Here is a 23,105-nt window from a genome sequence, read left to right on the forward strand (position 1 = left end):
CAATTGCTATTTAGCGGAACACAGTTCCTATTAAGTAGACCCATTTATCTATAATTGTACTGTAATGATCATGACCACACAACACCACCAACCCACATATGCACCTTAGACCGCTGTGGCACTCGGGCTCCCGAGGTACTGCATCTCAGTGCTTGAGGCGTCACTACAGACCCCCTGGTTCGATTCCAGGCTGTATCACAACCGGCCATGATTGGGAGTCCCATAGGGCAGCCCACAATTGGCCCAGCGTCGTCCGGGTTTGGCCGGTGTAGGCCGTCATTGTAAATAACAATTTGTTCTTACATTTACATTTACATTTAAGTCATTTAGCAGACGCTCTTATCCAGAGCGACTTACACTTAACTGACTTGCCTAGTTAAATAAAGGTTAAATAAATACAAATAAAAAGTCAGACTCTCTCTGGGGAGGCAATTTGTCTCAACTGATGATTGATTAATTTAATTAATGTATTTAATAATTCTAGTAATAACTTATTAAATAATAGGATATAAGAAATGCCACAAATTAGAAGAAAAATAGAAAAAGGGGTTTAATTGTTTCTGGTAAAATAATGAAAGATCAGAAGGAAGAAAAAGTATTTGAAATTGTGGACGATGCAGGTGTCCAGAGCAAATACAGAATAATGCCTCTCTAGCTCTCTCTTTGTGAAATCAAAACAATTCAATACTTGATTTCTTGATTTATGTCCCTGTGTAACTTCTATCTGAATGGATCCTCTGTGTCTGTTGTGTTGTGTGTGTTGTGTGTCAGTGGGGGTCATGTGATGATAGACGGGGACAGTGACCTGGGCTATGTGGAGGATGGGACGGCCTGTGGGACAGAGAGGGTCTGCTTCAACCACAAGTGTCTGCCCCTTCAGGAGTTCAACTTCAGCACCTGCCCTGGGACCACCGAGAAGACCATCTGTTCTGGACACGGGGTACAGATACACACACACACACACACAAACACACACATGCATGCACACACACTTTCTCTCTCTCTCTCTCCAACCTTAATAACATATGTCTTGGTGTGTGTGTGCCTGCGTGCGTGCATACTTGTGTATGTGTGTGTTGCAGATTTGCAGTAACGAGCTGAAGTGTGTGTGTCACTTGGGTTGGGCTGGAGACGATTGTAACTCCACGTCTTCTCTCAGCTACCTGGTGGTTGGACCGACTGCCTCTGCATCAGGTACAAACAACTCCACACATCTCTATATCTCTCTCTCGCTCTATTTCACTCTTTCCCTCTCCCTCTATTTACACAAAGACTCTGTGAGAGGTTTTGGTTCGACATACACTACCAGTCAAAAGTTTGGACACACCTACTCATTCAAGGGTTTTTCTTTATTTTTACATTGTACAATAATAATGAAGACATCAAAACTATGAAATAACACATATGGATTCATGTAGTAACCAAAAAAGTGTTTAACAAAGTTCTTGAAATGTTCCGTATTGACAGACCTTCATGTCTTAAAGTAATGGTGGACTGTTGTTTCTCTTTGCTTATTTGAGCTGTTCTTGCCATAATATGGACTTGGTCTTTTACCAAATAGGGCTATCTTCTGTATACCCCCCTACCTTGTCACAACACAACTGATTGGCTCCAACGCATTAAGAAGGAAAGAAATTCCATGCATTGACTTTTAACAAGGCACACCTGTTAATTGAAATGCATTCCTGGTGACTACCTCATGAAGCTGGTTGAGAGAATGCCAAGAGTGTACAAAGCTGTCATCAAGGCAAAGGGAGGCTATTTGAAGAATCTCTCATATAAAATACATTTTGATTTGTTTAACACTTTTTTGGTTACTACATGATTCCATATCTGTTATTTCATAGTTTTAATGTCTTCACTATTATTCTACAATGTAGAAAATAGTAGAAAATAAAGAAAAACCCTTGAATGAGTAGGTGTGTCCAAATGTTTGACTGATACTGCACGTATTTAAGACTTTATTTTCATTATAAATCATTGGTTCATTCATTGTTTAGTTTAGTTATTTTGCATATAATCATTATTTTTGGCCTTTACGTTTGATTCATCTTTGTACTTTTATTTAGCCAGCTGCATTAGTATCTGTTCACAAAACCAACCAGGCACATCTTTCTTTTTGTTTGTTGTTTATTTTCACACTCATTCTTTGTCGACAGGCTCATGTCATTGATGGAGTGACGCTGAGGTCAGATCTGAGTTCCTCTTCATTGTGTTTGTCCCGTCTGTGATGTAATTTCCTCTTCCTCCTCCTCTCACCCCTTCCCAGTCTCTCCAGCCTATAGTCAGTCATGTTTTTGAACCCTTCTACGTCCCCCTCAAAAACACACACATCAATGTTTGTGATCTGTTTCCTCCCCCCTCTTTCCTTTCAGACCTCTTCCCTCTGAGTGTGCTGTGTTTTAGTGTACTATTGAAGTGTGGTATACACACCTGATCACTTCAAAGTGTGTTTTTCCTACAGATTCATCTGGAAACAACTATAATACAGTTTGTTTATAAAGTGCTCTCTCTCTCTCTCTCTCTCTCTCTCTCTGTCTCTCTCTATCTGTCTCTCTCTCTTTCTCTCTCTGTCTCTCTCTCTCTCTCTCTCTCTCTTTCTCTCTCTCTCTCTGTCTCTCTCTCTCTCTCTCTCTCTTTCTCTCTCTCTCTCTGTCTCTCTCTCTCTCTCTCAGGTATCACCAGTACTAACATCATCATCGGGGCCATCGCTGGCTCCATCCTATTCCTGGCTCTCATCCTGGCCGTCACCGCCTGGGGATACAAGTGAGTAGAGCTGGACCACAGCTCTAGACCTGGGATAGCTGACTAGTTAGGATTAGGAACTGCTTTGGGATCATGTCATTGGTCAGTGTGTCTGACGTGACTCTGTCTGTCTGTCCTTCTTCACTAACAGGAGCTACAGACAGCGGTGCTACGTTGAGTCAGAGGTTCACAGAAGATTCTGCCGGTTTGTCATCCTTATTCTTTCAGGTTTACATTTTAGTCGTTTAGCAGCGCAACGTACAATTCCACGTTTTCTATGACATTCATTCGTTTTTGTTCTATTCATTTGTTGGTCAATTTGTTGATGTGTTTGTGACATCACATCTATGTCACGACAGTGTTCAGATGTCTAATGTTTGTTGGCGTTTCTCAGGCAAATGCCTCCGGGTGACTATGTGAAGAAGCCTGGGGATGCAGACTCGTTCTACAGTGACCTGGCCCCTGGGGTCAGCACCAACTCAGGCTGTAGCTCCAAGAAGAGGTCTGGCTGTCTGTCTAACCTGCAGATATACACGCTCTCTTTCACCCCCTCCATCGCCTCCATCTCACAAAACATCTCTCTTTTCGCATTCAGGTGTGACATCATCTCACTGCCATCGCAAACGTCTCCTTGTGTGTGGGTCTCTGTGGTGGGGGGGTTCTTGTTGTGTGTATGTCGAGGTTGTCTTGTTCGCAATATGTGTAGGTGGTTGTGTAGTGTTGGTTGCAATATGCCTCTTTCTGCACATTCTTCTTGTCACGTTGTCATGGTATCACTCCCTATTGTCATGATATCACTCCCTGTTGTCATGGTATCGCTGTCTGTCATCATGCTATCGTTCACAGTCGTCATGGTGTGGTTGTCTGTTCTTATGGAATGTACCATCAGTCTCTCCTCCACCTACTATGAGCTGTCTGTCTATTCTCTACTGTAGACAAAATAATATAATAATAATATTATAATAATATTATAATAATATCTACCATTTAGGAGACGCTTTTATCCAAAGTAACTTACAGTCATGCGTACGTACATTTGACTTATGGGTGGTCCTGGGAATCAAACCCACTAAACAGATCAGGTTGGGGATCAGGTTGTTATTAATGATGATTGTGTAGATAATGGTTATCTCTGTTTCTGGCCCTTCTGCCTGCGTTTGTGTTTGTGTGTGTGTGTGTGTGTGTGTGTGTGTGTGTGTGTGTGTGTGTGTGTGTGTGTGTGTGTGTGAAGGTCTAATGGTCTGTCCCACTCGTGGAGCGAGCGAATCCCTGACGCCAAACACATCTCTGACATTTGTGAGAACGGACGACCCAGGAGCAACTCATGGCAAGGTAAATACACACACACACACACACACAGTTATATTTCCCTGTGCTAACCGTGTGTTACTGTGTCCTTTCTCTGTAGGAAATCTGAGTGGAAATCGCAAGAAGTCGAAAGGGAAGAAGTTCCGTCCTCGTTCCAACTCTACAGAGTAAGTCACCATGTTCCTGGATGGGCTTCCACATGGCTCAGGGATTGTATTTACACCCATCCAGTCACTATAGAAGTCAGCTCCAATAGCAGCAAGCCAAGAGGATCTGTATGGTGAAATAGACTAATACAAATTGTGGGATCCAGCATTTTATAAGAAAGTGTATTAATGAGTTACATTGACTATTACCAGAGTTTGGAACCTTAGAGACGCCATGGTTCTAGAATGTTGTACTGCGCTGTTCTAGAAAGAGAAATGGCATTGTAGAATGCATGTGGGACCTAATGGCAGTCACTATGGCCATGCTTGAGCGGACCAATGCTATTCGTTCTTTATCTAGGGGTTAGTGTTATGGGTGAGGGTAAATGTAAAGGTTAGTGTTAAGGTCAGGGCTATTGGTTATAAAGATTCAATTTGTGAAACATACTTCTGTCCTTTCTAGCAACTTCTGTACTTTCTAGCATGGCCACTCAAAAACAACCCTAACTGCACATGCTCCTCGTAAATGAACACAATTAACGCCTTGTTGACCTCTCAGACTTGTTGACCTCTCAGCCTGTTGTTGTTGTTAGTTTTTTAAATTTTCTGGTCTTGGCACCTGAGGTCATTTGCAGAGCAACTGTTCTTGTTTGAAAGCATGGGAGTGAATGAGGAGAATTTAACTGCTTGGACCGATTTGTGACACCCGGCCAAAATGCAAATGACCATGTTACTAAAACACAACATTCATCTAGTCAAGTTCTTCACAGTCCCATCTTGTCTTCCTCTCACTTGCATCTTGGTGGAGTGTGTTCAGAATGTCTTTGCTCTGCTCTCCTAAAGTATCTCCTCTTCCTCCCTCGTCCTCTTCCTCCCTCTTCCTCATCTCCATCCTCCTCCCTCTCGTCCTCTTTTTCCTCCTGTTTCCTCTTCTCCTCTCCTCCTCTCTTCTCGGTGTGTCTATCACTCCCCACTCCTGCAGGTATTTAACACCTCGCTTCCAAACAGAGCATTATGATGTAACTAAGTGGGTAGAAGATGTGAATAAAAACAGTGAAGGACCCTACCTTAGGTATTACTTCAGATCATCTCCTATTCCCCCCTCTTTTAACTCCCCTTTGGTTTGGGTTCAATTTGGCCAGGGGAGGTAGGGAAGGATTATACCAGAGGTTCCCAAATGGGGCTCAGTTCTCTTTGTCACAGATAAAGAGCAGATTGATTGGTAGTTCTGGTGATGATGTCAGAGCTCTGATTGACAGCTCTCGGCCCTCTTGTGTCTTTGGACTCCCATGAATCATTGCTTTTTGCATAGGATGGTTCCTTCTAGGATTTAGGATGGTTGGATGTATCAATAGCTGCTGAACTTTTATTTACAACAGTTTTACATTTAGTTGAGTATTGAGTAACATAATTGTTTTGCTTTATTTGTAATGACATCAAAATGGAAGTAATTATCAGAAATCATCTCTATTTCTAGTCTATTTCCTTATTTCCCTCCGTTGCTCTTGCCATGTTCTCTCTTTATCTCTGCATGTTCAGTGATGTGTTGGCTCTGATGTCATCATTGTGCTACACACATGTCTAAGTCTGAGTCCCCTACTGAGTGTCTCTGTGCTCACCAGCCTGGTCGCTTCATATTTACCCACCATGACACCATCTCCACTACATCTCTACTGGTCCTGGACCAGTCCAGATACACCCCAACACAGGCACAGGTCTAGTCAAACTAACTGTACTCAGTGGGTGACTGACTGACCTGCCCACTCCCACTCCCAGCCACAGCACAGCTGGCCCTGTTGCATTGCCTGATGATGTTGCAGCGGTTGATGATGTCATAGGCAGGTTGATGAGAGGTAGAGGTGACTGTTCCCAGACCAGGGCTGTTCAGACTGGCCTACTCTGGCACAGGCAGATGCTTCCCCTAACCACAGCTCTAGGGTCAGATTACTGTACCCCCCAATCTGAACGTTAACCGTTAGGGTCATGAAAAAATGTATTGCCTCAGTGTTTAGGGGCAACTTCTGCCTATTCCGGACAGATCAGTAAGAGTGATGATGTCACCGTCTATAGTGACGTAATTTCCTGTCTCTTCCAGGACCCTGTCCCCGGCGAAGTCGCCCACCTCCTCCACGGGATCCATTGCGTCCAGCCGGAGGTACCCTTACCCCATGCCCCCCCTCCCCGATGACCAGAGGAAGGCCAACAGGCAGAGTGCCAGGGTAAACTACTATAATAACACAGTATATATCACATACTGTACGAACATCTCATACGTAACATATACTGCACATAACATCTCATACGTAACATATACTGCACATAACATCTCAGCCGTAACATACTGTATACTGCACATAACATCTCAGACGTAACATATACTGCACAAAACATCCCAGAAAGTAGGTAAATACAATAGTAGTCCATGACGTGTGTACTATAAATACCCCTATTGCATTGTGGGGTTAACTGCAGTTAAGGTACTGAAGCCATTATCTAATTATAGTCTTCATCTCTCTCATCTCTTCATCTCCTTTCTCTTCCTGCAGCTGTGGGAGACTTCAATATAACACTCCTGTTATCTACTCAGCAAAACTACTTAAGAACTACATTTTCGTCCACTTTTCTACAAATGAAAAAAAAACAAGGCAAAAACAAAATTGAAACAAAATGACAAAAAAAGCACCTTGTATGAAGAGAAGAGGAGGAAGATGAAGAGGAGGAGTGTATGCGAGGTCCTCCAGACCTGACCTGCTCAGTAGGGGACGCTACAGGGGCCAGCTGTCATTCCTACACTGACAAGCGTAGACAGAACGAGGAAAGACGAGATTTCTCTTTCAGATCAGCTGGAGATCCATCAGAGATCAGCTCATCACTCGTTGGTGGGGAAAAAGCAAAACTGTTGTCATGGTAATGGTGCAGACAGAGAGGAGAGGCCTCGTTGGGGATGTCTCCCCCACTCCCAACACCCCAACATCCCCCCAGCTCCCACCACACTCTCCTAGCTCCTCCCTCAAACTGTCCCACCTTACCTTACTCACCTCTCCTCTCCATGTCCCTGATAACAATCCTCGCCCCCCCAACCCCCCTCTAGCCCTGCCCCCATGTAAACGCTCTCCTCTGATTGGTGCTCCTCTTTGTTGAGGGGCGCGGACAGCTATCATATCGCCAGATTTCTTTACCATTTTGAAGCACGCTGTTGAATTACTGTAGAAAACGCCAACACTTTATGCATGAGAACCCCCTGTTAATCAACTCTTCCTAGTGTCATAAAGAAGAAGAAGTCTGGGACGGACAGCATGCGGGGGATGGTGATGTCATACGTACTGTAGGCCTTTAAGCTTTCTTTACATTATAGGCTTCTTTTATCTCGATGATCAGCGACTCATTCAGTACTGTACCACACATTATACTAGCCAACAGCCCCTGACATGGACCCTAGACCCTAGACCCTTCACCCTTGATCCTTGACCCTAGACCCTTGACCCTAGAACCTAGACACTAGACCCTAGGTCCTAGACGCTAGCCCCTAGCCCCTAGACACTAGCCCCTAGACCCTAGCCACTCCCTGTTCTTTCTTTCTCCCTGTCAGGTTTTCCTGAAGGATTTGGTTATTGTCGTAAATATGTACAGCTTAAAGACAGAGTAATGTGTGTTTTTCTTTTTTACTGACTGAGAGGTGAAAGATTAAGGGATACTCCCTCTCTCCTCCTCCTGCCGTGGTTTGTGTTATAGACAGACGTGGTCTCTGTAGGTCTTTGTAGAGACCCCGCACTCGTTTTTTTCTGTCTGTTTCTCTCTTTTCATTTCTCGCTGAACTCTCTCTCTTCTCTCCCATGTGGCTGTGTGAACACACCAGCTTTCTTTTTCTTCCACAGCAGAATGTACAAACAGTGTTCTATCTTTCCGCTCTGTGTCAATGTCATCCCTTTCTCTGAGTAATGCACACTCAGTCACAGCCCGTCATATTTAAGACAGTAAACTTAAGAATGTCATTGATTTATAACATTAGCTGAGAATTTGATCAGTTTGGATATTGATAATGATGAATATGATTTGAAGTAAGATAGTCCCATGAGCCCTTCCTTGCTAAAGAGGGGAGAGAACAAGTGTTTTTGTGTAGTTTTAGATGTGATATACATGACTTTTCAAAGTGTTCATTTGGTCATGGTGGTTTAGAGAAGTTGGAGAAATGTCCTGTGACCTTAAGCAGTGCATTCTCATTCCTAGCTATGGTCTGTGTGTACAGCAGGGGCGGACTGGCCATCTGGCATTTCAGACAAATGCCAGATGAGCTGGTCCATTTTTAGCATAGTGGGCCTGTCTTACTTTGATTTTTTTGGACAAAATGATCATTATCTGGCCAATAATGGGGTCCTCAATTAATAAAATGGGCCGTGTGGGGGCCTCGAGGAAAGAAATGGGCCAGTGTGTTTAAAATGCTAGGGCCGATTTCTGGTCCCAGTCCGCCCCGGTGTACAGTATGAGACCAGACATAACAAATAGATACAACTGGAACCGACAACGCCACTGAGATCCAATTGGATGATGGTTTGTGTCAGACGAACTTGAGAAACTGGGAATTGTTGGATAAAATGATTCAAATGTGCATTTTTACTTTTGTTTTGTTTTCTACTGCAAGTTTGCCCTGCTGTCTGTTAATGATGACACGTCCTGTACAGTGCTTGCTGTTTGAGATTTATAAGACCAACAGAATGACAGTGGATCTACTAGCTAGCACACTATTGCTGTTCTCTAGTAATCTGTCTGTGAAGCTGTAATACGAAATAAGCATGTCATTGAAATACTTTTTCCTTGATTGCCAATTGCTGTTATCTTCTTGGATTTTCATACCACAAACCCCATTCCAGTAGTGAACAGGTTTTCAACATAATCAACCAGGTCTCAAACATTTTTATGAATGTCCCGAGGAATCTAGTGGTTTAAATGTGGCTTAAGATTCAGGTTCAGGTTCTTACCTACTCAGAGTAGGATAAAGTGTCCCAAGTCACTGATCCAAGGTCAGTTTTGTATCTTACCCCCCTGATGGTAAATGTTGTGAATCGGGGAGTGGTAAGCTGATCTTAGATCTGTGACTAAAGGGAAACTTCTCTGTACAGAATTCACAACCCCCATCCTGTAGTTACTGTACTGTCCATATCAGTTAGGTCTGCTGTATGTTGTTAACTGCGTATGCGTAAGTTTAAAATGTGGGCACTGTTCGTTTTGATTTTCTACTGTATGCACTATGACTGTATAGATATTAAGATCACCACAATATCACATTAATATTGCTACTGTATGACAAGTATCAAGTCTTTTTTTAAACTCTTAAGTACCTTTATAATATTCACTATTTCTCAGTGTTGTGTACAGCCATTATTCAGACAGACCAACTGCGTTATTGTTCTTCTGTGCATTGATGAGTGGAATGGAGACATTATGTGGTCATTTTAGTTTTTTAAAGCACACACTCGTCTCAGACCGCTCTGGCATGTGCAGATCTGTACATGTCTTCTATGGTATGAGGATTGGACGCAGCTATGGCAACATGAGGTGCATTATGCTATAGAGATCTGTGCAGGTGAGCTCATGTTTGCCAGAGCTCTCATCCTCACTCTTGTCTTATTTAAACTACGATATGATTGGCTGGTGCTTAGTAACTTGAACTTTGACCCAGAGATTCCCTAGGCCGTGGTAATATGAAAATAAAGGATCATACTTCTCAATCAATATTTTAAACATCATACTGTGCTAATTCTGACAAACTATGATCATTCACCTGCAGGTCATAGGATTGTGGTATATTATATGTTTGGATGGTGGCAGGTGGAACCTATCCAGGTAACAGAGATGTAACTTGCCTGCTGTGTGTTGTGTTGCTATCTGTATTAGTGGCTGGACTGACGTAACCCAACCGGACCGCACAGAGAAACGTCCTAATGCACACATAGCATGGACAGACAGGACAGAATCTTGAATGTATCAATAAAACCAAGCACCAACCACCCAGCCGTAGGTTATATCAGGCCTCTGCATGCACCATGCAGTCTATTGAGAAGTAGGTTATATCAGGCCTCTGCATGCACCATGCAGTCTATTGAGAAGTAGGTTATATCAGGCCTCTGAATGCACCATGCAGTCTATTGAGAAGTAGGTTATATCAGGCCTCTGCATGCACCATGCAGTCTATTGAGAAGTAGGTTATATCAGGCCTCTGCATGCACCATGCAGTCTATTGAGAAGTAGGTTATATCAGGCCTCTGCATGCACCATGCAGTCTATTGAGAAGTAGGTTATATCAGGCCTCTGAATGCACCATGCAGTCTATTGAGAAGTAGGTTATATCAGGCCTCTGAATGCACCATGCAGTCTATTGAGAAGTAGGTTATATCAGGCCTCTGCATGCACCATGCAGTCTATTGAGAAGTAGGTTATATCAGGCCTCTGAATGCACCATGCAGTCTATTGAGAAGTAGGTTATATCAGGCCTCTGCATGCACCATGCAGTCTATTGAGAAGTAGGTTATATCAGGCCTCTGAATGCACCATGCAGTCTATTGAGAAGTAGGTTATATCAGGCCTCTGAATGCACCATGCAGTCTATTGAGGCACTGTGCCACTAGAGATCCTGGTTCGAATCCAGGCTCTGTCGTAGCCGGCCGAGACCGGGAGACCCATGGGGCGGCGCACAATTGGCCCAGTGTCGTCCAGGGTAGGGGAGGGAATGGCCGGCAGGGGTGTAGCTCAGTTGGTAGAGCATGGCGTTTGCAACGTCAGGGTTGTGGGTTCGATTCCCACGGGGGGCCAGTATGAAAAATAAAAAAATAATGTATGCACTCACTAACTGTAAGTCGCTCTGGATAAGAGCGTCTGCTAAATGACTAAAATGTAAATGTAGGTTATATCAGGCCTCTGAATGCACCATGCAGTCCCATCCTGCTGCAGTAGGCTCCTACTGCAACCTTAACCCTCATATGTACTGCTACAAAATCTATATACATTGGGGTCCCAAATGATTGACACCCTTGATAAAGATGAGCAATAATGACTGTATAAAACAAATAATTCAAATACTGACGTATATTGTATGCAACAAAAAAAAAAGGGGAAATTATATTATTTGATACTAATACTCAGAGAAAGAGATTTAGTTGAACAGGTACTACTTTCTTTTCTCAAAAAGGTAGGGGTCAAAATGATTGAAACGCCAAAGGATTCTTATAAAGTAGTCAAAAGTTTCATATTTGGTCCCATATTCCAAGCACACAATGACGTCATCAAGCGTGTGACTCTACGAACTGGTTGGATGCATTTGCAGTTTGTTTTGGTTGTTTCTCGTATTATTTTCTGCCCGATAGAAATGTTAAATAATGTATTGTGTCATTTTGGAGTCACTTTCAGGATTATCCGTAATTAATGTAGAAGTGTTTAGAAACATATTTTATTCTTATTTACAATAAAAGTGACTCCAAAATGACAATAAATTACTTATCATGAATTTCTATTTTGCACAAAATAATTTGAGAAACAACTGAAACTAACTGCAAATGCCTCCAACCAGTTGGTAGAGTCACACGCTTGATGACGTCATTGCCTGCTAGGAATATGGGACCAAATAATACACTTTTGACTTTATTTATAAGAATCTTTAGGGGAGTCAATTTTGACACATACCTTTCTGAGAAAAATAAGTATTACTTGTTAAACAAAATCTTTAATTGAGCAAGTGTATTAGTATAAAACAATCATTAACCCCCTTTTTTAAATACAATATAGCTCAGTATTTGAATGATTTATTTTATACAGTCGTTATTGACACCCTCCATAAAGATTAGCAATCATTTGGGACTGCACTGTATAATTACTGCTCTTTTCTTTCACCGTATGTTGTACATAGACTGACAATGCAAAAATCAATGCCCATCTTTTCTTTTCTTATATCATTCAGTATTGTAATATATTTAATATAAAATAAAACTTTCATCAATATTTTCTGTGTATGTATGTTTATTTTCCCTTAAGGTGGCAGCATTAATTAACATGTTTATTACTACATGATGGAAAAGGAACATATTACATCAAACAGATAGTCAGAGACAACATCCAGCAGAAAAACACACTGAAAAGCACTTCCCCTCCTCTTTCTCGACCTCTAACTCTGTCCATAGTTTGGTCATAAGGGAAGAGCTGGAGAACAACGCCCTGCCTGGGTTATGACTGTGGGTGACATCATCGCCAGTGTTTTCCATAGATAATCTCAAGCAGGGTGCAGAGACAGGATGAATGTCGAGGAGTCATCCTACCTAGGATATGATAGGTAGGAACATCACCCTGACTTCCACAATATTGAAAACGTTCCAGGCTGAGTGAACGTGTATCAAGTTCAAACCCCTTTTCAAAACTGCAGAACGTACTAACCCTGAATGTTCCACAGTTCAGTTCAAACTGAGGGGGTGGGGCCCCATGTGAGTGAGTTCTTGGCTGGGACCGCACCTCTCAGCGCCTGTAGCCTATCACGGTGCAGGGACTCCGTTGCCATAGAGGCATCCTCGTCTAGTGATTGGCGGATAAAGGTCTTGAGGTGTGCGATGCCAAAACCGGTGGCAGCTGAGATAGGAACCACGTGTCTGAAGACCATGTTGTTCTTAGGAACCATATCTTCGGGTAACAGGTGGGAGAACTCTGAAAGGGAGGAGCACACCAGGGGAGCATTATGAGTAGTCTAATGTCATAGATTGTACACCTTAATTATCTTAGATTATAAACTATGTACACTACCAGTCAAAAGTTTGGACACACCTACTCATTCAAGGGTTTTTCTTTATTTTTACATTGTAGAATAATAGTGAAGACATCAAAACTATGAAATAACACATATGGAATCATGTAGTAACCAAAAAAAGTGTTAAACAAATCAAAATATATTTTATATTTGAGATTCTTCAAATAGCCACCCTTTGCCTTGATGACAGCTTTGCACACTCTTGGCATTCTCTCAACCAGCTTCATGAGATAGTCACCTGGAATGCATTTCAATTAACAGATGTGCCTTCTTAAAAGTTAATTTGTGGAATTTATTTCCTTCTTAACGCGTTTGAGCCAATCAGTTGTATTGTGACAAGGTAGGGCGGGTATACAGAAGATAGCCCTATTTGGTAAAAGACCAAGTAAGCTCAAATAAGCAAAGAGAAACAACAGTCCATCATTACTTTAAGACATGAAGGTCAGTCAATAAGGAACATTTCAATAACTTTGAAAGTTTCTTAAAGTGCAGTTGCAAAAACCATCAAGCGCTATGATGAAACTGGCTCTCCTGAGGACCGCCACATGAATGGAAGACCCAGAGTTACCTCTGCTGCAGAGGATAAGTTCATTAGAGTTATCAGCCTCAGAAATTGCAGCCCAAATAAATGCTTCACAGAGTTCAAGTAACAGACACATCTCAACATCAACTGTTCAGAGGAGACTGTGAATCAGGCCATGGTTGAATTTCTGCAAATAAACCACTACTAAAGGACACCAATAAGAAGAAGAGACTTGCTTGGGCCAAGAAACACGAGCAATGGACATTAGACCGGTGGAAATTTGTCCTTTGGTCTGGAATCCAAATTGGAGATTTTTGGTTCCAATGCAGTGTGGGTGAACGGATGATCTCTACATGTGTATTTCCCACTTGCAAGCATGGAGGAGGAGGTGTGGAGGTGTGGAGGTGCTTTGCTGGTGACACTGTCTGTGATTTATTTAGAATTTAAGGCACACTTAACCAGCATGGCTACCACAGCATTCTGCAGTGATACGCCATCCCATCTGGTTTGGGCTTAGTGGGACTATCATTTGTTTTTCAACAGGACAATGAGCCAACACACCTCCAGGCTGTGTAAGGGCTATTTTACCAAGAAGGAGAGTGATGGAGTGCTGCATCAGATGACCTGGCCTCCACAATCCCCCGACCTCAACCCAATTGAGATGGTTTGGGATGAGTCGGACTGCAGAGTGAAGGAAAAGCAGCCAACAAGTGCTCAGCATATGTGGGAACTCCTTCAATAATGTTGGAAAAGCATTCCAGGTGAAGCTGGTTGAGAGAATGCCAAGCGTGTGCAAAGCTGTCATCAAGGCAAAGGGTGGCTATATATTTTTGATTTGTTTAACACTTTTTTGGTTACTACATGATTCCATATGTGTTATTTCATAGTTTTGATGTCTTCACTATTATTCTACAATGTAGAAAATAGTAAAAAAATTAATTAAATAAAAAAACCTGGAATGAGTAGGTGTGTCCAAACCTTTGACTGGTACTGTATATCATTAGATTACCGTGTGGGTTTAGGAGTTGCTCCTGCAGCTCTGTGAGTTTGTCCTCTGCATCAGGCAGGTCCATCTTATTGACCACCAACACAGCAGGCTTACACGGGAGATCCTCCTTATACAGCTCCAACTCCTATAGGAGGGGTCGAGAGAGGAGGGGACGGGGGGGCAGAGAGTGGGATAAGGAGAGAGCGAGAGAGAGAGGGATGATGAGAGAGGGAGAGAGAACATATTGTGATACTGGTGCTGGGAGGGAGGGAGAGTGGGTGGTTTCTGTGTAGATGTGTCCTGCTAGCCTCACTTTAGTTAAAAGTTGAACGGCCTCAAAAGCGGACCTAAAGGGTGTTTTGCTTGCCAGCTGGAAACCACAAATGTCCACCTATGACCAGAGAGAGAAGAGAGACTTCATCAGTATTACAGTTTCAATACAATTAGAGGCATTCTCACCACAAATCTCCTTGAAACTTTTGACCATAAATTGTGTTTATGTTTAGGTCGAACCACAAAGATCAGCTGTCTGGTCCTCTCCACGTGTTTGAGGAACTGGTGGCCCATGCCTCTATTCATGTGGGCCCCCTCTATCAGCCCTGGGAGGTCTGCCACTGAGATCTACACCAATCCGAGGAGAGAACACAGAGAATGGACCAATCAGAGGACAGAACACAGAATGGATCAATCAGAGGAGGTAACTCCGAGAATGAACCAATCAGAGGAGAGAGAACACTGAGTATGGACAAACCAGAAGAAAGACAATCTTGAGAATGGACCAATCAGGTGAAGGAAAACATTGAGTAACACAAAAGGGAGGAAGTGACCTCCTCATCTGCTTCTCTTACCTGTTTATGGTCTTCATACATGACTTTGCCAATCTCTGGTCTCAGGGTGGTGACTGCAGAATGACAACACAAACATTTACATTTCATAAATAACTCACAAACATCATGTTGTCATCCTCCATTCAAACATTTTACAAAACGGGGTAATATATGGAGCATACACTTAAACGGGATGTGTGTGTAAATGTGTACTCAATACTCACAGGCATAGCTGGCAATCTGGGGTTTGGCGTGTGACAGGGCGGTCAGTAGAGAGGACTTTCCTGCATTGGGGAACCTGGTAGTGATGGAGGGGGAAATCATTAAGTCTATGTGTTCCTGTATGATTGTGTATGTGTGTGTGTCCCCTGTCTCACCCCACCAGGCCGAGGTCAGCGATGAGTTTGAGGTCCAGTCGTATCTGTCTGGTCTGGCCCTTACTGGGCAGGAACTCTGAGTGGTAGGAGCCTCCTTGACCTCCTCTGGCCACCAGCACACGATCTCCCTCAGTGTTGAGCTCACCTATGGAGGGGATTGATGAACTATGGTCAGTTTAATTTACACCCAACACTCTCATCCTGAGTGCAGACATCAACCTCATCTTCAACCAGAACCCTGCGCCTTGTGTCAGTGAAGGAGGTGTATCGTGTGTAAAGACTTACCGAGGACTTTTCCATCATCATTGGTGACAGTAATGCCAGGAGGAGCAAAGACTTCTTGGTCCTCTCCTTTCTGCCCCCTCAGAGCACGGACACTACACACACACACACACACACACACACACACACACACACACACACACACACACACACACACACGTTGAGATTTGGATTAGATTGCTGGTAGTTCATGTCATGATGCTTCCAAAAAGGATATTGTAAATAATAGTTGTAAAATGTTTTCATGCGTTATCCAATGTGTGCCATCTACATATGTAAGTGATCGACCGACCTGCTGTTGGTTCCTACTCCAGCGATGAAGCGTTTCTGGGGGTACTTATCCTTGACCCTTTTCAGAGTAATCTCCTTCTGAGCCACCACCCACACGTCTCCCCCTTTCCCCCCCTGACCCCCCAGACGGGGCAGCCCCATCCCCCCACTGCCCCCTCGCACATACAAACGCAGGTTGTCCACGAAGTTACCATACTGGAGGAAAGAGAGAGTAATTATGACATCATTGTACACTTTGCGTCAAGACAACTGAAGTATCTACAGCAATCAATATCTTGTACCGTCTTCTACAATGACGTGGACAGTAGGCTACACAGCGAAACTATTTCCATAGCTAGCAAGTTCATTGTAGAAACGACCATGTAAAACTGACAGGACAGCACAACCAACTAGCTAGCTCTGTCTACGAAACAGACTGAAGGGCAACTCTGAGACCACCTACGAAACAGACTGAAGGGCAACTCTGAGACCACCTACGACTAGCAAACTAAGCTAGCTAGCATCGCTACCTGGGTAGTAGAGCGACAGACAGGAGGGGTTAATTCTAAATATCTTTGGTATAGCTAGCTTGTTAGCGAACTATAATGCAACTGTATTTGTAGCAGTGGGTTACTGACCTTCCGGTAACAAATCCTACTGATCCAAACCATTTTGAGTGAATATTTAGAAGTTACAGTTGACCATTTGTGGCATTTTTGCCTGTGTGAAGACGTCAGATTAGCCGTTCACATGTGTTGTTTGCATAGGTTGTTTGGTGAAACAGGAAACAGCAAACTGGGCGGTGATTCGATGATGTCAGCGTCACTCAAGGTAGCTAGTCCCGCCTCCCTCTCCTCCCCAGCTAAACTATGCACCCAAAATATTAGGCTATGTTGTGGGAATTTACCAGTAGGCCTAGTCTACAAAGAAATCACAGTGTTTTGAACAATCATTAGGTTACATCACTTTTAAGATAAATAACCTTTCAAAAACACCACTAGTATAGGCTAAGTCAGGCACTGCATCGCAGTGCTAACTGTGCCACTAGAGATCCTGGTTCGAATCCAGGCTCTGTCGCAGCCGGCCGCGACCGGGAGACTCATGGGCGGCGCACAATTGGCCCAGCGTCGTCTAGGGTAGGGGAGGGAATGGCCGGCAGGGATGTAGCTCAGTTGATAGAGCATGGCGTTTGCAACGCCAGGGTTGTGGGTTCGATTCCCACGGGGGGCCAGTATAAAAAAAAAAAAATGTAATCACTAACTGTAAGTCGCTCTGGATAAGAGCGTCTGCTAAATGACTAAAAAATGTAAAAAAAAAAATGTTTATAATGTTATAGCATAGCCTACCCCGAATTCATTAATTAATCCATTCAGTCAGTCAGTCAGTCAGTCAGACATCATGTTTGTTCATAGGCTATCCTTGGTAATCTGTCAACTCGTGCGCTCCTTGCATGTAGGCTATGACAGGGTTTGAGGTGCGCGCGATGTTTGGCTATAAAGAGCTCCACCATGGAGTGGCCATGTGAGTCAGTCAATATGTCCACACAGTGAACAACACTGGATACGCACTCACGTTGGGTGGGGGTTTTAAAAACTGAAACAGCTTATACGAACATAAAAAGTAAGTAGCCTATATTTTGTTTATAGCCTATAGAGGTTTTGGAAGTTTTTCTTTGAGAGGGAGACAATTACGCACACCTCTGATTTCACTACTCACATGTTCTGTTTCTAAATGTGTGTATGATGGCCATCTGATCTGTCACATTAGGCAGGTAGCCTATATTTTACTTTAGACTTTTTTTTTTTATCTTAGGCTATTTGTCTCTGCATTCCCATCTCTTGGCCACTCAGGGCTCTCTCTCCTATCGCACCAGTTGGATAATGATCTCTCTCCGTGGCCCGGAGTCGTCTCCAGTGCCTGTGTATGCTCCCGACTCTCTCCACCGCCTCCTCCAACACCATGCCCAACCTTTTGATCGGGACCGACGGGGCCGGGGGAGTGGGGCTCGGTGTGGGTCTCGGCGGCTTCAGGGCTCCCGGTAACCTGGACGAGATCGACTCTGGCTGCTGGGACTCGTCTTCCCTCGCCGTGATCCAGACACGGCGGCTGCATCTGGCGGACAGCCGGGGCGCGCTGTGGGACTTCATGACAAACCTGCGCGCTTCGCAGCAGCAGAAGTACAACGAGCTGTTCCTAGAGCTCGCGCAGCACTTCTGGGCGGTGTACGTTTACTGCATGCTGTCCCGCGCGCACGGCTCTTGGGAAGCGCGGCTTCACACGACAACGCTGTCCGAGCTGCGTGTCATGGTGTCTCCCCAAATTACGCACAGAATTACGCATAGAGCGAGTGTTGTCTTTAGGCACAAGACTATGCGTAGGCCTACTGCAAGTGTGACAAGTGTTTCAGATTAACCATTCTAATCTACCACCATCCGGATCTAGTGTTTTATTATTTAGAGTTCTGCCACAGGTGGCTGAAAAAGATTGGATGTGTATGAACAGTTCTTAGCACCATGAGTAGCCTATACCGAGGACACAGCCTTTGATACGGCTCTTTGAAGAGATATTTAAGCAGTTTGTCAGACATATTCAAACCTGAAAAGTTGTTTGAAGTCACGTTTATAGCCTAAATTCATATCCCATCTGTTGTGTGGACCACCCGTGATATGCATTATGAGAGTTCAGCAGATTTATCCAAAAACAGATGTGGATGTTGCCTTATTCATTTCAGGATTTAGTTCTGCAACTTTCTATTGCTGATTTTGTGGTGAACTATTCTTTCAAGGCTGGAAAAAATTAAGATCCTACAGTTAGATAACTGTCTGCCTCATTATCGCCAAATACATGACAGTACTGAGGTAACAGTGACTCAAATTATTTAGAATGGTGAATAAACTCAGTGTTGCTTTTCAGCAGATGCATTGTTAATCATATTGAAAAATAACAATAAAGAAAGTCGCACACTATATATTTCTCACAGTTATTTATTGGGAACCCAACGTTTGGCAGTCCATTGGAATTTTTATTTACGTTTACATAGGCCTATGTCAAAAATAACATTGAGCCCTATAGGAGGCTTTATACCAATAGATTATTCCCACCACTAAACTACAGCTTTCTTGGCGTTCCCCTCACATAGGGAAGAGCAGGAAGCCACTGAAGGTGCTGTGGTTAGAATCATCGTCATACACTGCCCAGCCTTTGGGAAGGCGCATATGGACGGTATCACCCTTTTGCAGATGCAGAGTCACTCCATTGCACACATACTCATTCCCAGCATTGTAATACTGACCATTATGCAATATTCTCTGGCCATTCCTGTACATGTTTAGACCCCCAAGCAATTCGTTTTCATAAGAAACCATAGAGAATCTGAAGTAATAGACTCCCCTCACTGGTGCTGTGAAGATACCTGCATCAGAGGGAAGGAGGGAGAGATCAGCAACACTGTCAGTTTCTCATGGGCCTTGTACGAGAGCGTCAACAACATAATGTATCATTGTTAAATTGTGACTGACTGATCTACAAATAAAATAGCCTAGTTATTTATGATGCAAGTTGATTTGTCAACTGTCAGTCGGCAGCCGCCTGCACTGTCGACTGCAATGTCGAACAAGCCCATGGACATTGGAGCAGCATGTTTAGTGATCTTGGACTCCGCCGCTGGCCCACTTGGACATGTGTGTTCATGTGTATTGATGTGTAAGCAGTACCTGTATTTTGGTTGTAGGTGTTGCCGATGTTTGTGAAAACTTTGGTGTAGATCAGTTGAGTCTCAGTATTGAAAGGTCCTACTTTTCCTGAGTTAGTCAAACCAGCAGAGAAGGCCACCTTTGGTCTGTCTGTTAACACAGGGGAGTACACAGGATACACATACATAATGATAATGGAAAAACAAGTAAAAAGTAACAACACAAGAAGAAAGGCAACAATTCAAACCTTGAAAATAAATGACCAAAAAAGTGGTGGCTGACGCATTTCAGCACTAAAGTTTTTATCAGAGCAAACTTGAGATAAAGTTGTTTGTCTGTTTACCTGTGTTCTCTCTCTTCAGTTCCTCCACCTGGCTCTCACTAGCTGTCAATCTGTTTCCCATGTACCTCAGCTCCACTCTCTGCTCCACCAGGATGGTTCCCATACTGTGCACTTTGTCTCTCAGTGCTTTCAGCTCAGCCCAGATGTGAGAACCACCATTATCACTGCTCTCCCCCAGTTCGCTGTGACTCTGTTGAGTGGTGCCATTCTCTCTAACCCTTCTACTCTCTCCCTGAGCCCATGTCCCAGACAGACAGAACAGCAACACCAGCAGAGCTACAGCACCCCTCTGAATGTCTCTTCAGAACTAATGTAGTCTACTGGGCTCAGTCCCCTTCTTTATATACACTGGTCTTGGTAACCTGATGCATGAGAAATCAACACATGTTGAAACTCAGTGGAACATGTTAAAATATCACCAAGGACAAGTGAAGTCATGGGTAAACAGTACACAAATACAGGTGCACACAAGTGTACAATACAATAGCCTGTCAAAATGTGACTCAATTATGCCCTCTTGTGGTTAAATATTACATCTCTCTTCAACTCCGCAAGATTTATCTGGGAAAATAAAATGTTTAAACTCAACAACAAATGTTACAAACGACACAAAATAATTTCAAAAAATTATACTGAACAAGAATATAAATGCAGGTACACCCTGTGCTGGGGACAATAAAAGGCCACTCTAAAATGTGCAGTTTTGTCACACAACACAATGCCACAGATTGTCAAGTTTTGAGGGAGTGTGCAATTGGCATGCTGACTGCAGAAATGTCCACCAGAGCTGTTGCCAGAGAATTGAATGTTAATTTCTCTACCATAAGCCGCCTCCAATGTCATTATAGAGAATTTGGCAGTATGTCCAACCGACCTCACAACTGCAGACTATGTGTAACCACACCAGCCCAGGAACCCCACATCCGGCTTCTTCACCTGCGGGATCGTCTGAGACCAATCACCTGGACAGCTGATGAAACAGCTCCTAAGTGGGTGGGCCTATGAAACAGCTCCCAAGTGGGTGGGCCTATGCCCTCCCATGACTGTGCCCCTGCCCAGTCATGTGAAAGCAGTGGACAAATCAGATATCAGCAACCCCGGGAGGACCCCGGTGCAGCCAGGGATGAACATGAACATGTCCTTTCTAGCTCAGCTGGTAGAGCATGGCGCTTGTAACGCCAAGGTAGTGGGTTCGATCCCCGGGACCACCCATACACAAAAAATTTATGCACGCATGACTGTAAGTCGCTTTGGATAAAAGCGTCTGCTAAATGGCATATTATTATTATTATTATAAATCCAAAGATTAGGGCCTAATGAATTTATTTCAATTGACATATTTTCTTATATGACCTGTAACTTAGTAAAATCGTTGAAATTGTTGCATTTATATTTTTGTTCAGTATACATTTGTATTGGGTCTATCAATATGTCAAAGGAACATTAGGGCCTAGATGATTGCAACGAATTTCACGGCTGGGGGTTGGTAGCTGGCCTCCAGGCAGGGTCAGCCCCCAGTCGTGAACAAGTGGTTGTGCTGAGCCTAACCCCCAGCCGTGGTTGTGCTGGCCCCTCCCGGAAGTGAACCGAGGTTGAGATGGCCGCTCCCATTGTGCAAGAAGCCTGATGAGTCGAGGTTGTACTGAGCCTGCTGGTGGCGCCAACCCCCGACCGTAAGCCGGTCATGGACCAGGGTTGGGTTGAGCTGGCCCGCCTTAGCGCGTAGAGTCCAGAAACAGCATGCACTTGTAGTTCAGACTGCTTGTTAGGCAGATGTACAAAGGCGTGAAGAAGGATGCCGTTTAAATACTATGTGGGTGGTTGATTATTGAGATTGAAGCTGATTTGTAGCTAATGAAGATTAGATGCAGGTGAGCAAATTAGCATGGTCACGCTGTATGACCATATAAGGAGTTCCTTGCTAGTAGGCCGCGTTCCAATATGGGTGTCTGGGCCCATATATGGATTTCCTGCCGCGTTCCAATATGAATGGTAACTACAATGTAGCGTTTTCAAATTGATCAATTTAAGTTTCCTCGTCCCGTTCTTGAACCGGAAGAAGGTGCACGATTGTCTGAGCGCGCGCTCTTTGCCGAGACTACGAATCTGTGCTCGCGCACTATACCTGCCCTGTCCGTGCAGCGTGACTGCGCGAGTTTCTAATGTGACGCTGAAGTCAAACCAGAGAGGAAGAAGAAGAGAGATGCCCAACTCGGCGGAAAATCTGTCTCCCTCCACCAGGTGGCGATTTTTCCTTGTTTCGCCTACCAATGAAGGAGTTTTTTGTATGGAGGTCAATGAGAGTGTCGAATTTGGTCAACTAAAAAAATGAATGGCTCATTTGCTACGTGAGGTTAATTTGTTCGAATGTAAGTTTCGTAATGCTTAAATTGTTACGAGTGTACTAATATAAGTAGGACACGTGACATCCCGGCAACTTTGAAAAATAAAAAAACTTTCTATCAGTCTCGAGATGAGGCTAGTATCATGAGGCTAGTAGCATAGTATCTCTCTCCATTGAATACCGGCGGTTGACGTCAACAACCTTCATCGAATAATACATATTTTTTTTATACAATAATGAGATGTATCCATCAATCCAAAGAAAGGATAGGCGGGAAGCGGTGGAAGGATGGTGGAGGCGGAAGTTTTGTTTGAAACTGATGGCGCGTTAGGTGGAGATGAGCGTGAGAAGGAATGGATTACAAACAACTGAAAACCGATGGTCCTTCGGGGTGGCGTGGCTACACTTGGTCGGGTCTTGGGAAGAGGAAGCTGGATGGTGGTTGGAAGAGCCGCTTGTTTGAAATGGAAAAGTGTCG

At 43.7% G+C, this 23,105-nt stretch overlaps 3 protein-coding genes and 1 long non-coding RNA gene across 4 annotated transcripts in view; 2 read left to right on the forward strand and 2 right to left on the reverse strand.

Moving 5' to 3' along the window:
- The window catches only part of LOC311139557 (disintegrin and metalloproteinase domain-containing protein 22-like), a gene marked incomplete at its 5' end in the record, with an annotated part of 76,585 nt that extends 69,751 nt beyond the window's left edge, over nt 1-6,834 (forward strand). Inside the window, 9 exon segments of the mRNA XM_084174450.1 lie at nt 772-940; nt 1,083-1,194; nt 2,676-2,766; nt 2,897-2,950; nt 3,140-3,340; nt 3,977-4,077; nt 4,154-4,220; nt 6,295-6,418; nt 6,746-6,834. Of these exon segments, the coding sequence (XP_084030576.1) occupies nt 772-940; nt 1,083-1,194; nt 2,676-2,766; nt 2,897-2,950; nt 3,140-3,340; nt 3,977-4,077; nt 4,154-4,220; nt 6,295-6,418; nt 6,746-6,766 (940 nt within the window). The 3' untranslated portion in view covers nt 6,767-6,834.
- A 5,358-nt stretch (nt 6,835-12,192) lies between these two features.
- On the reverse strand, nt 12,193-17,324 carry LOC311139593 (GTP-binding protein 10-like). The gene is made up of 10 exons (XM_084174501.1): nt 16,887-17,324; nt 16,271-16,464; nt 15,982-16,073; nt 15,697-15,841; nt 15,544-15,617; nt 15,341-15,393; nt 15,006-15,113; nt 14,806-14,883; nt 14,514-14,637; nt 12,193-12,881 (listed from the first exon to the last, which is right to left on the reverse strand). The coding sequence occupies exons 1-10, from the start codon at nt 16,917-16,919 to the stop codon at nt 12,640-12,642; spliced, it is 1,143 nt and encodes a 380-aa protein (XP_084030627.1). The 5' UTR covers nt 16,920-17,324; the 3' UTR covers nt 12,193-12,639.
- Nucleotides 17,325-17,785: 461 nt separating this feature from the next.
- On the forward strand, nt 17,786-19,214 carry LOC311139685. Its single transcript, XR_014614100.1, has 2 exons — nt 17,786-17,868; nt 18,061-19,214. It is a non-coding gene; the product is annotated as an uncharacterized lncRNA (long non-coding RNA).
- A 2-nt stretch (nt 19,215-19,216) lies between these two features.
- On the reverse strand, nt 19,217-20,567 carry LOC311139686 (complement C1q-like protein 2). Its single transcript, XM_084174604.1, has 3 exons — nt 20,284-20,567; nt 19,962-20,090; nt 19,217-19,660 (listed from the first exon to the last, which is right to left on the reverse strand). Exons 1-3 carry the CDS (start codon nt 20,384-20,386, stop codon nt 19,380-19,382), a joined length of 513 nt encoding a protein of 170 aa, XP_084030730.1. The 5' UTR covers nt 20,387-20,567; the 3' UTR covers nt 19,217-19,379.
- Between the last annotated feature and the right edge of the window lie 2,538 nt (nt 20,568-23,105).

Source organism: Coregonus lavaretus (assembly GCF_964263955.1).
Source record: "Coregonus lavaretus genome assembly, chromosome: 13".
In the NCBI taxonomy this organism is placed as follows: domain Eukaryota; kingdom Metazoa; phylum Chordata; class Actinopteri; order Salmoniformes; family Salmonidae; genus Coregonus; species Coregonus lavaretus.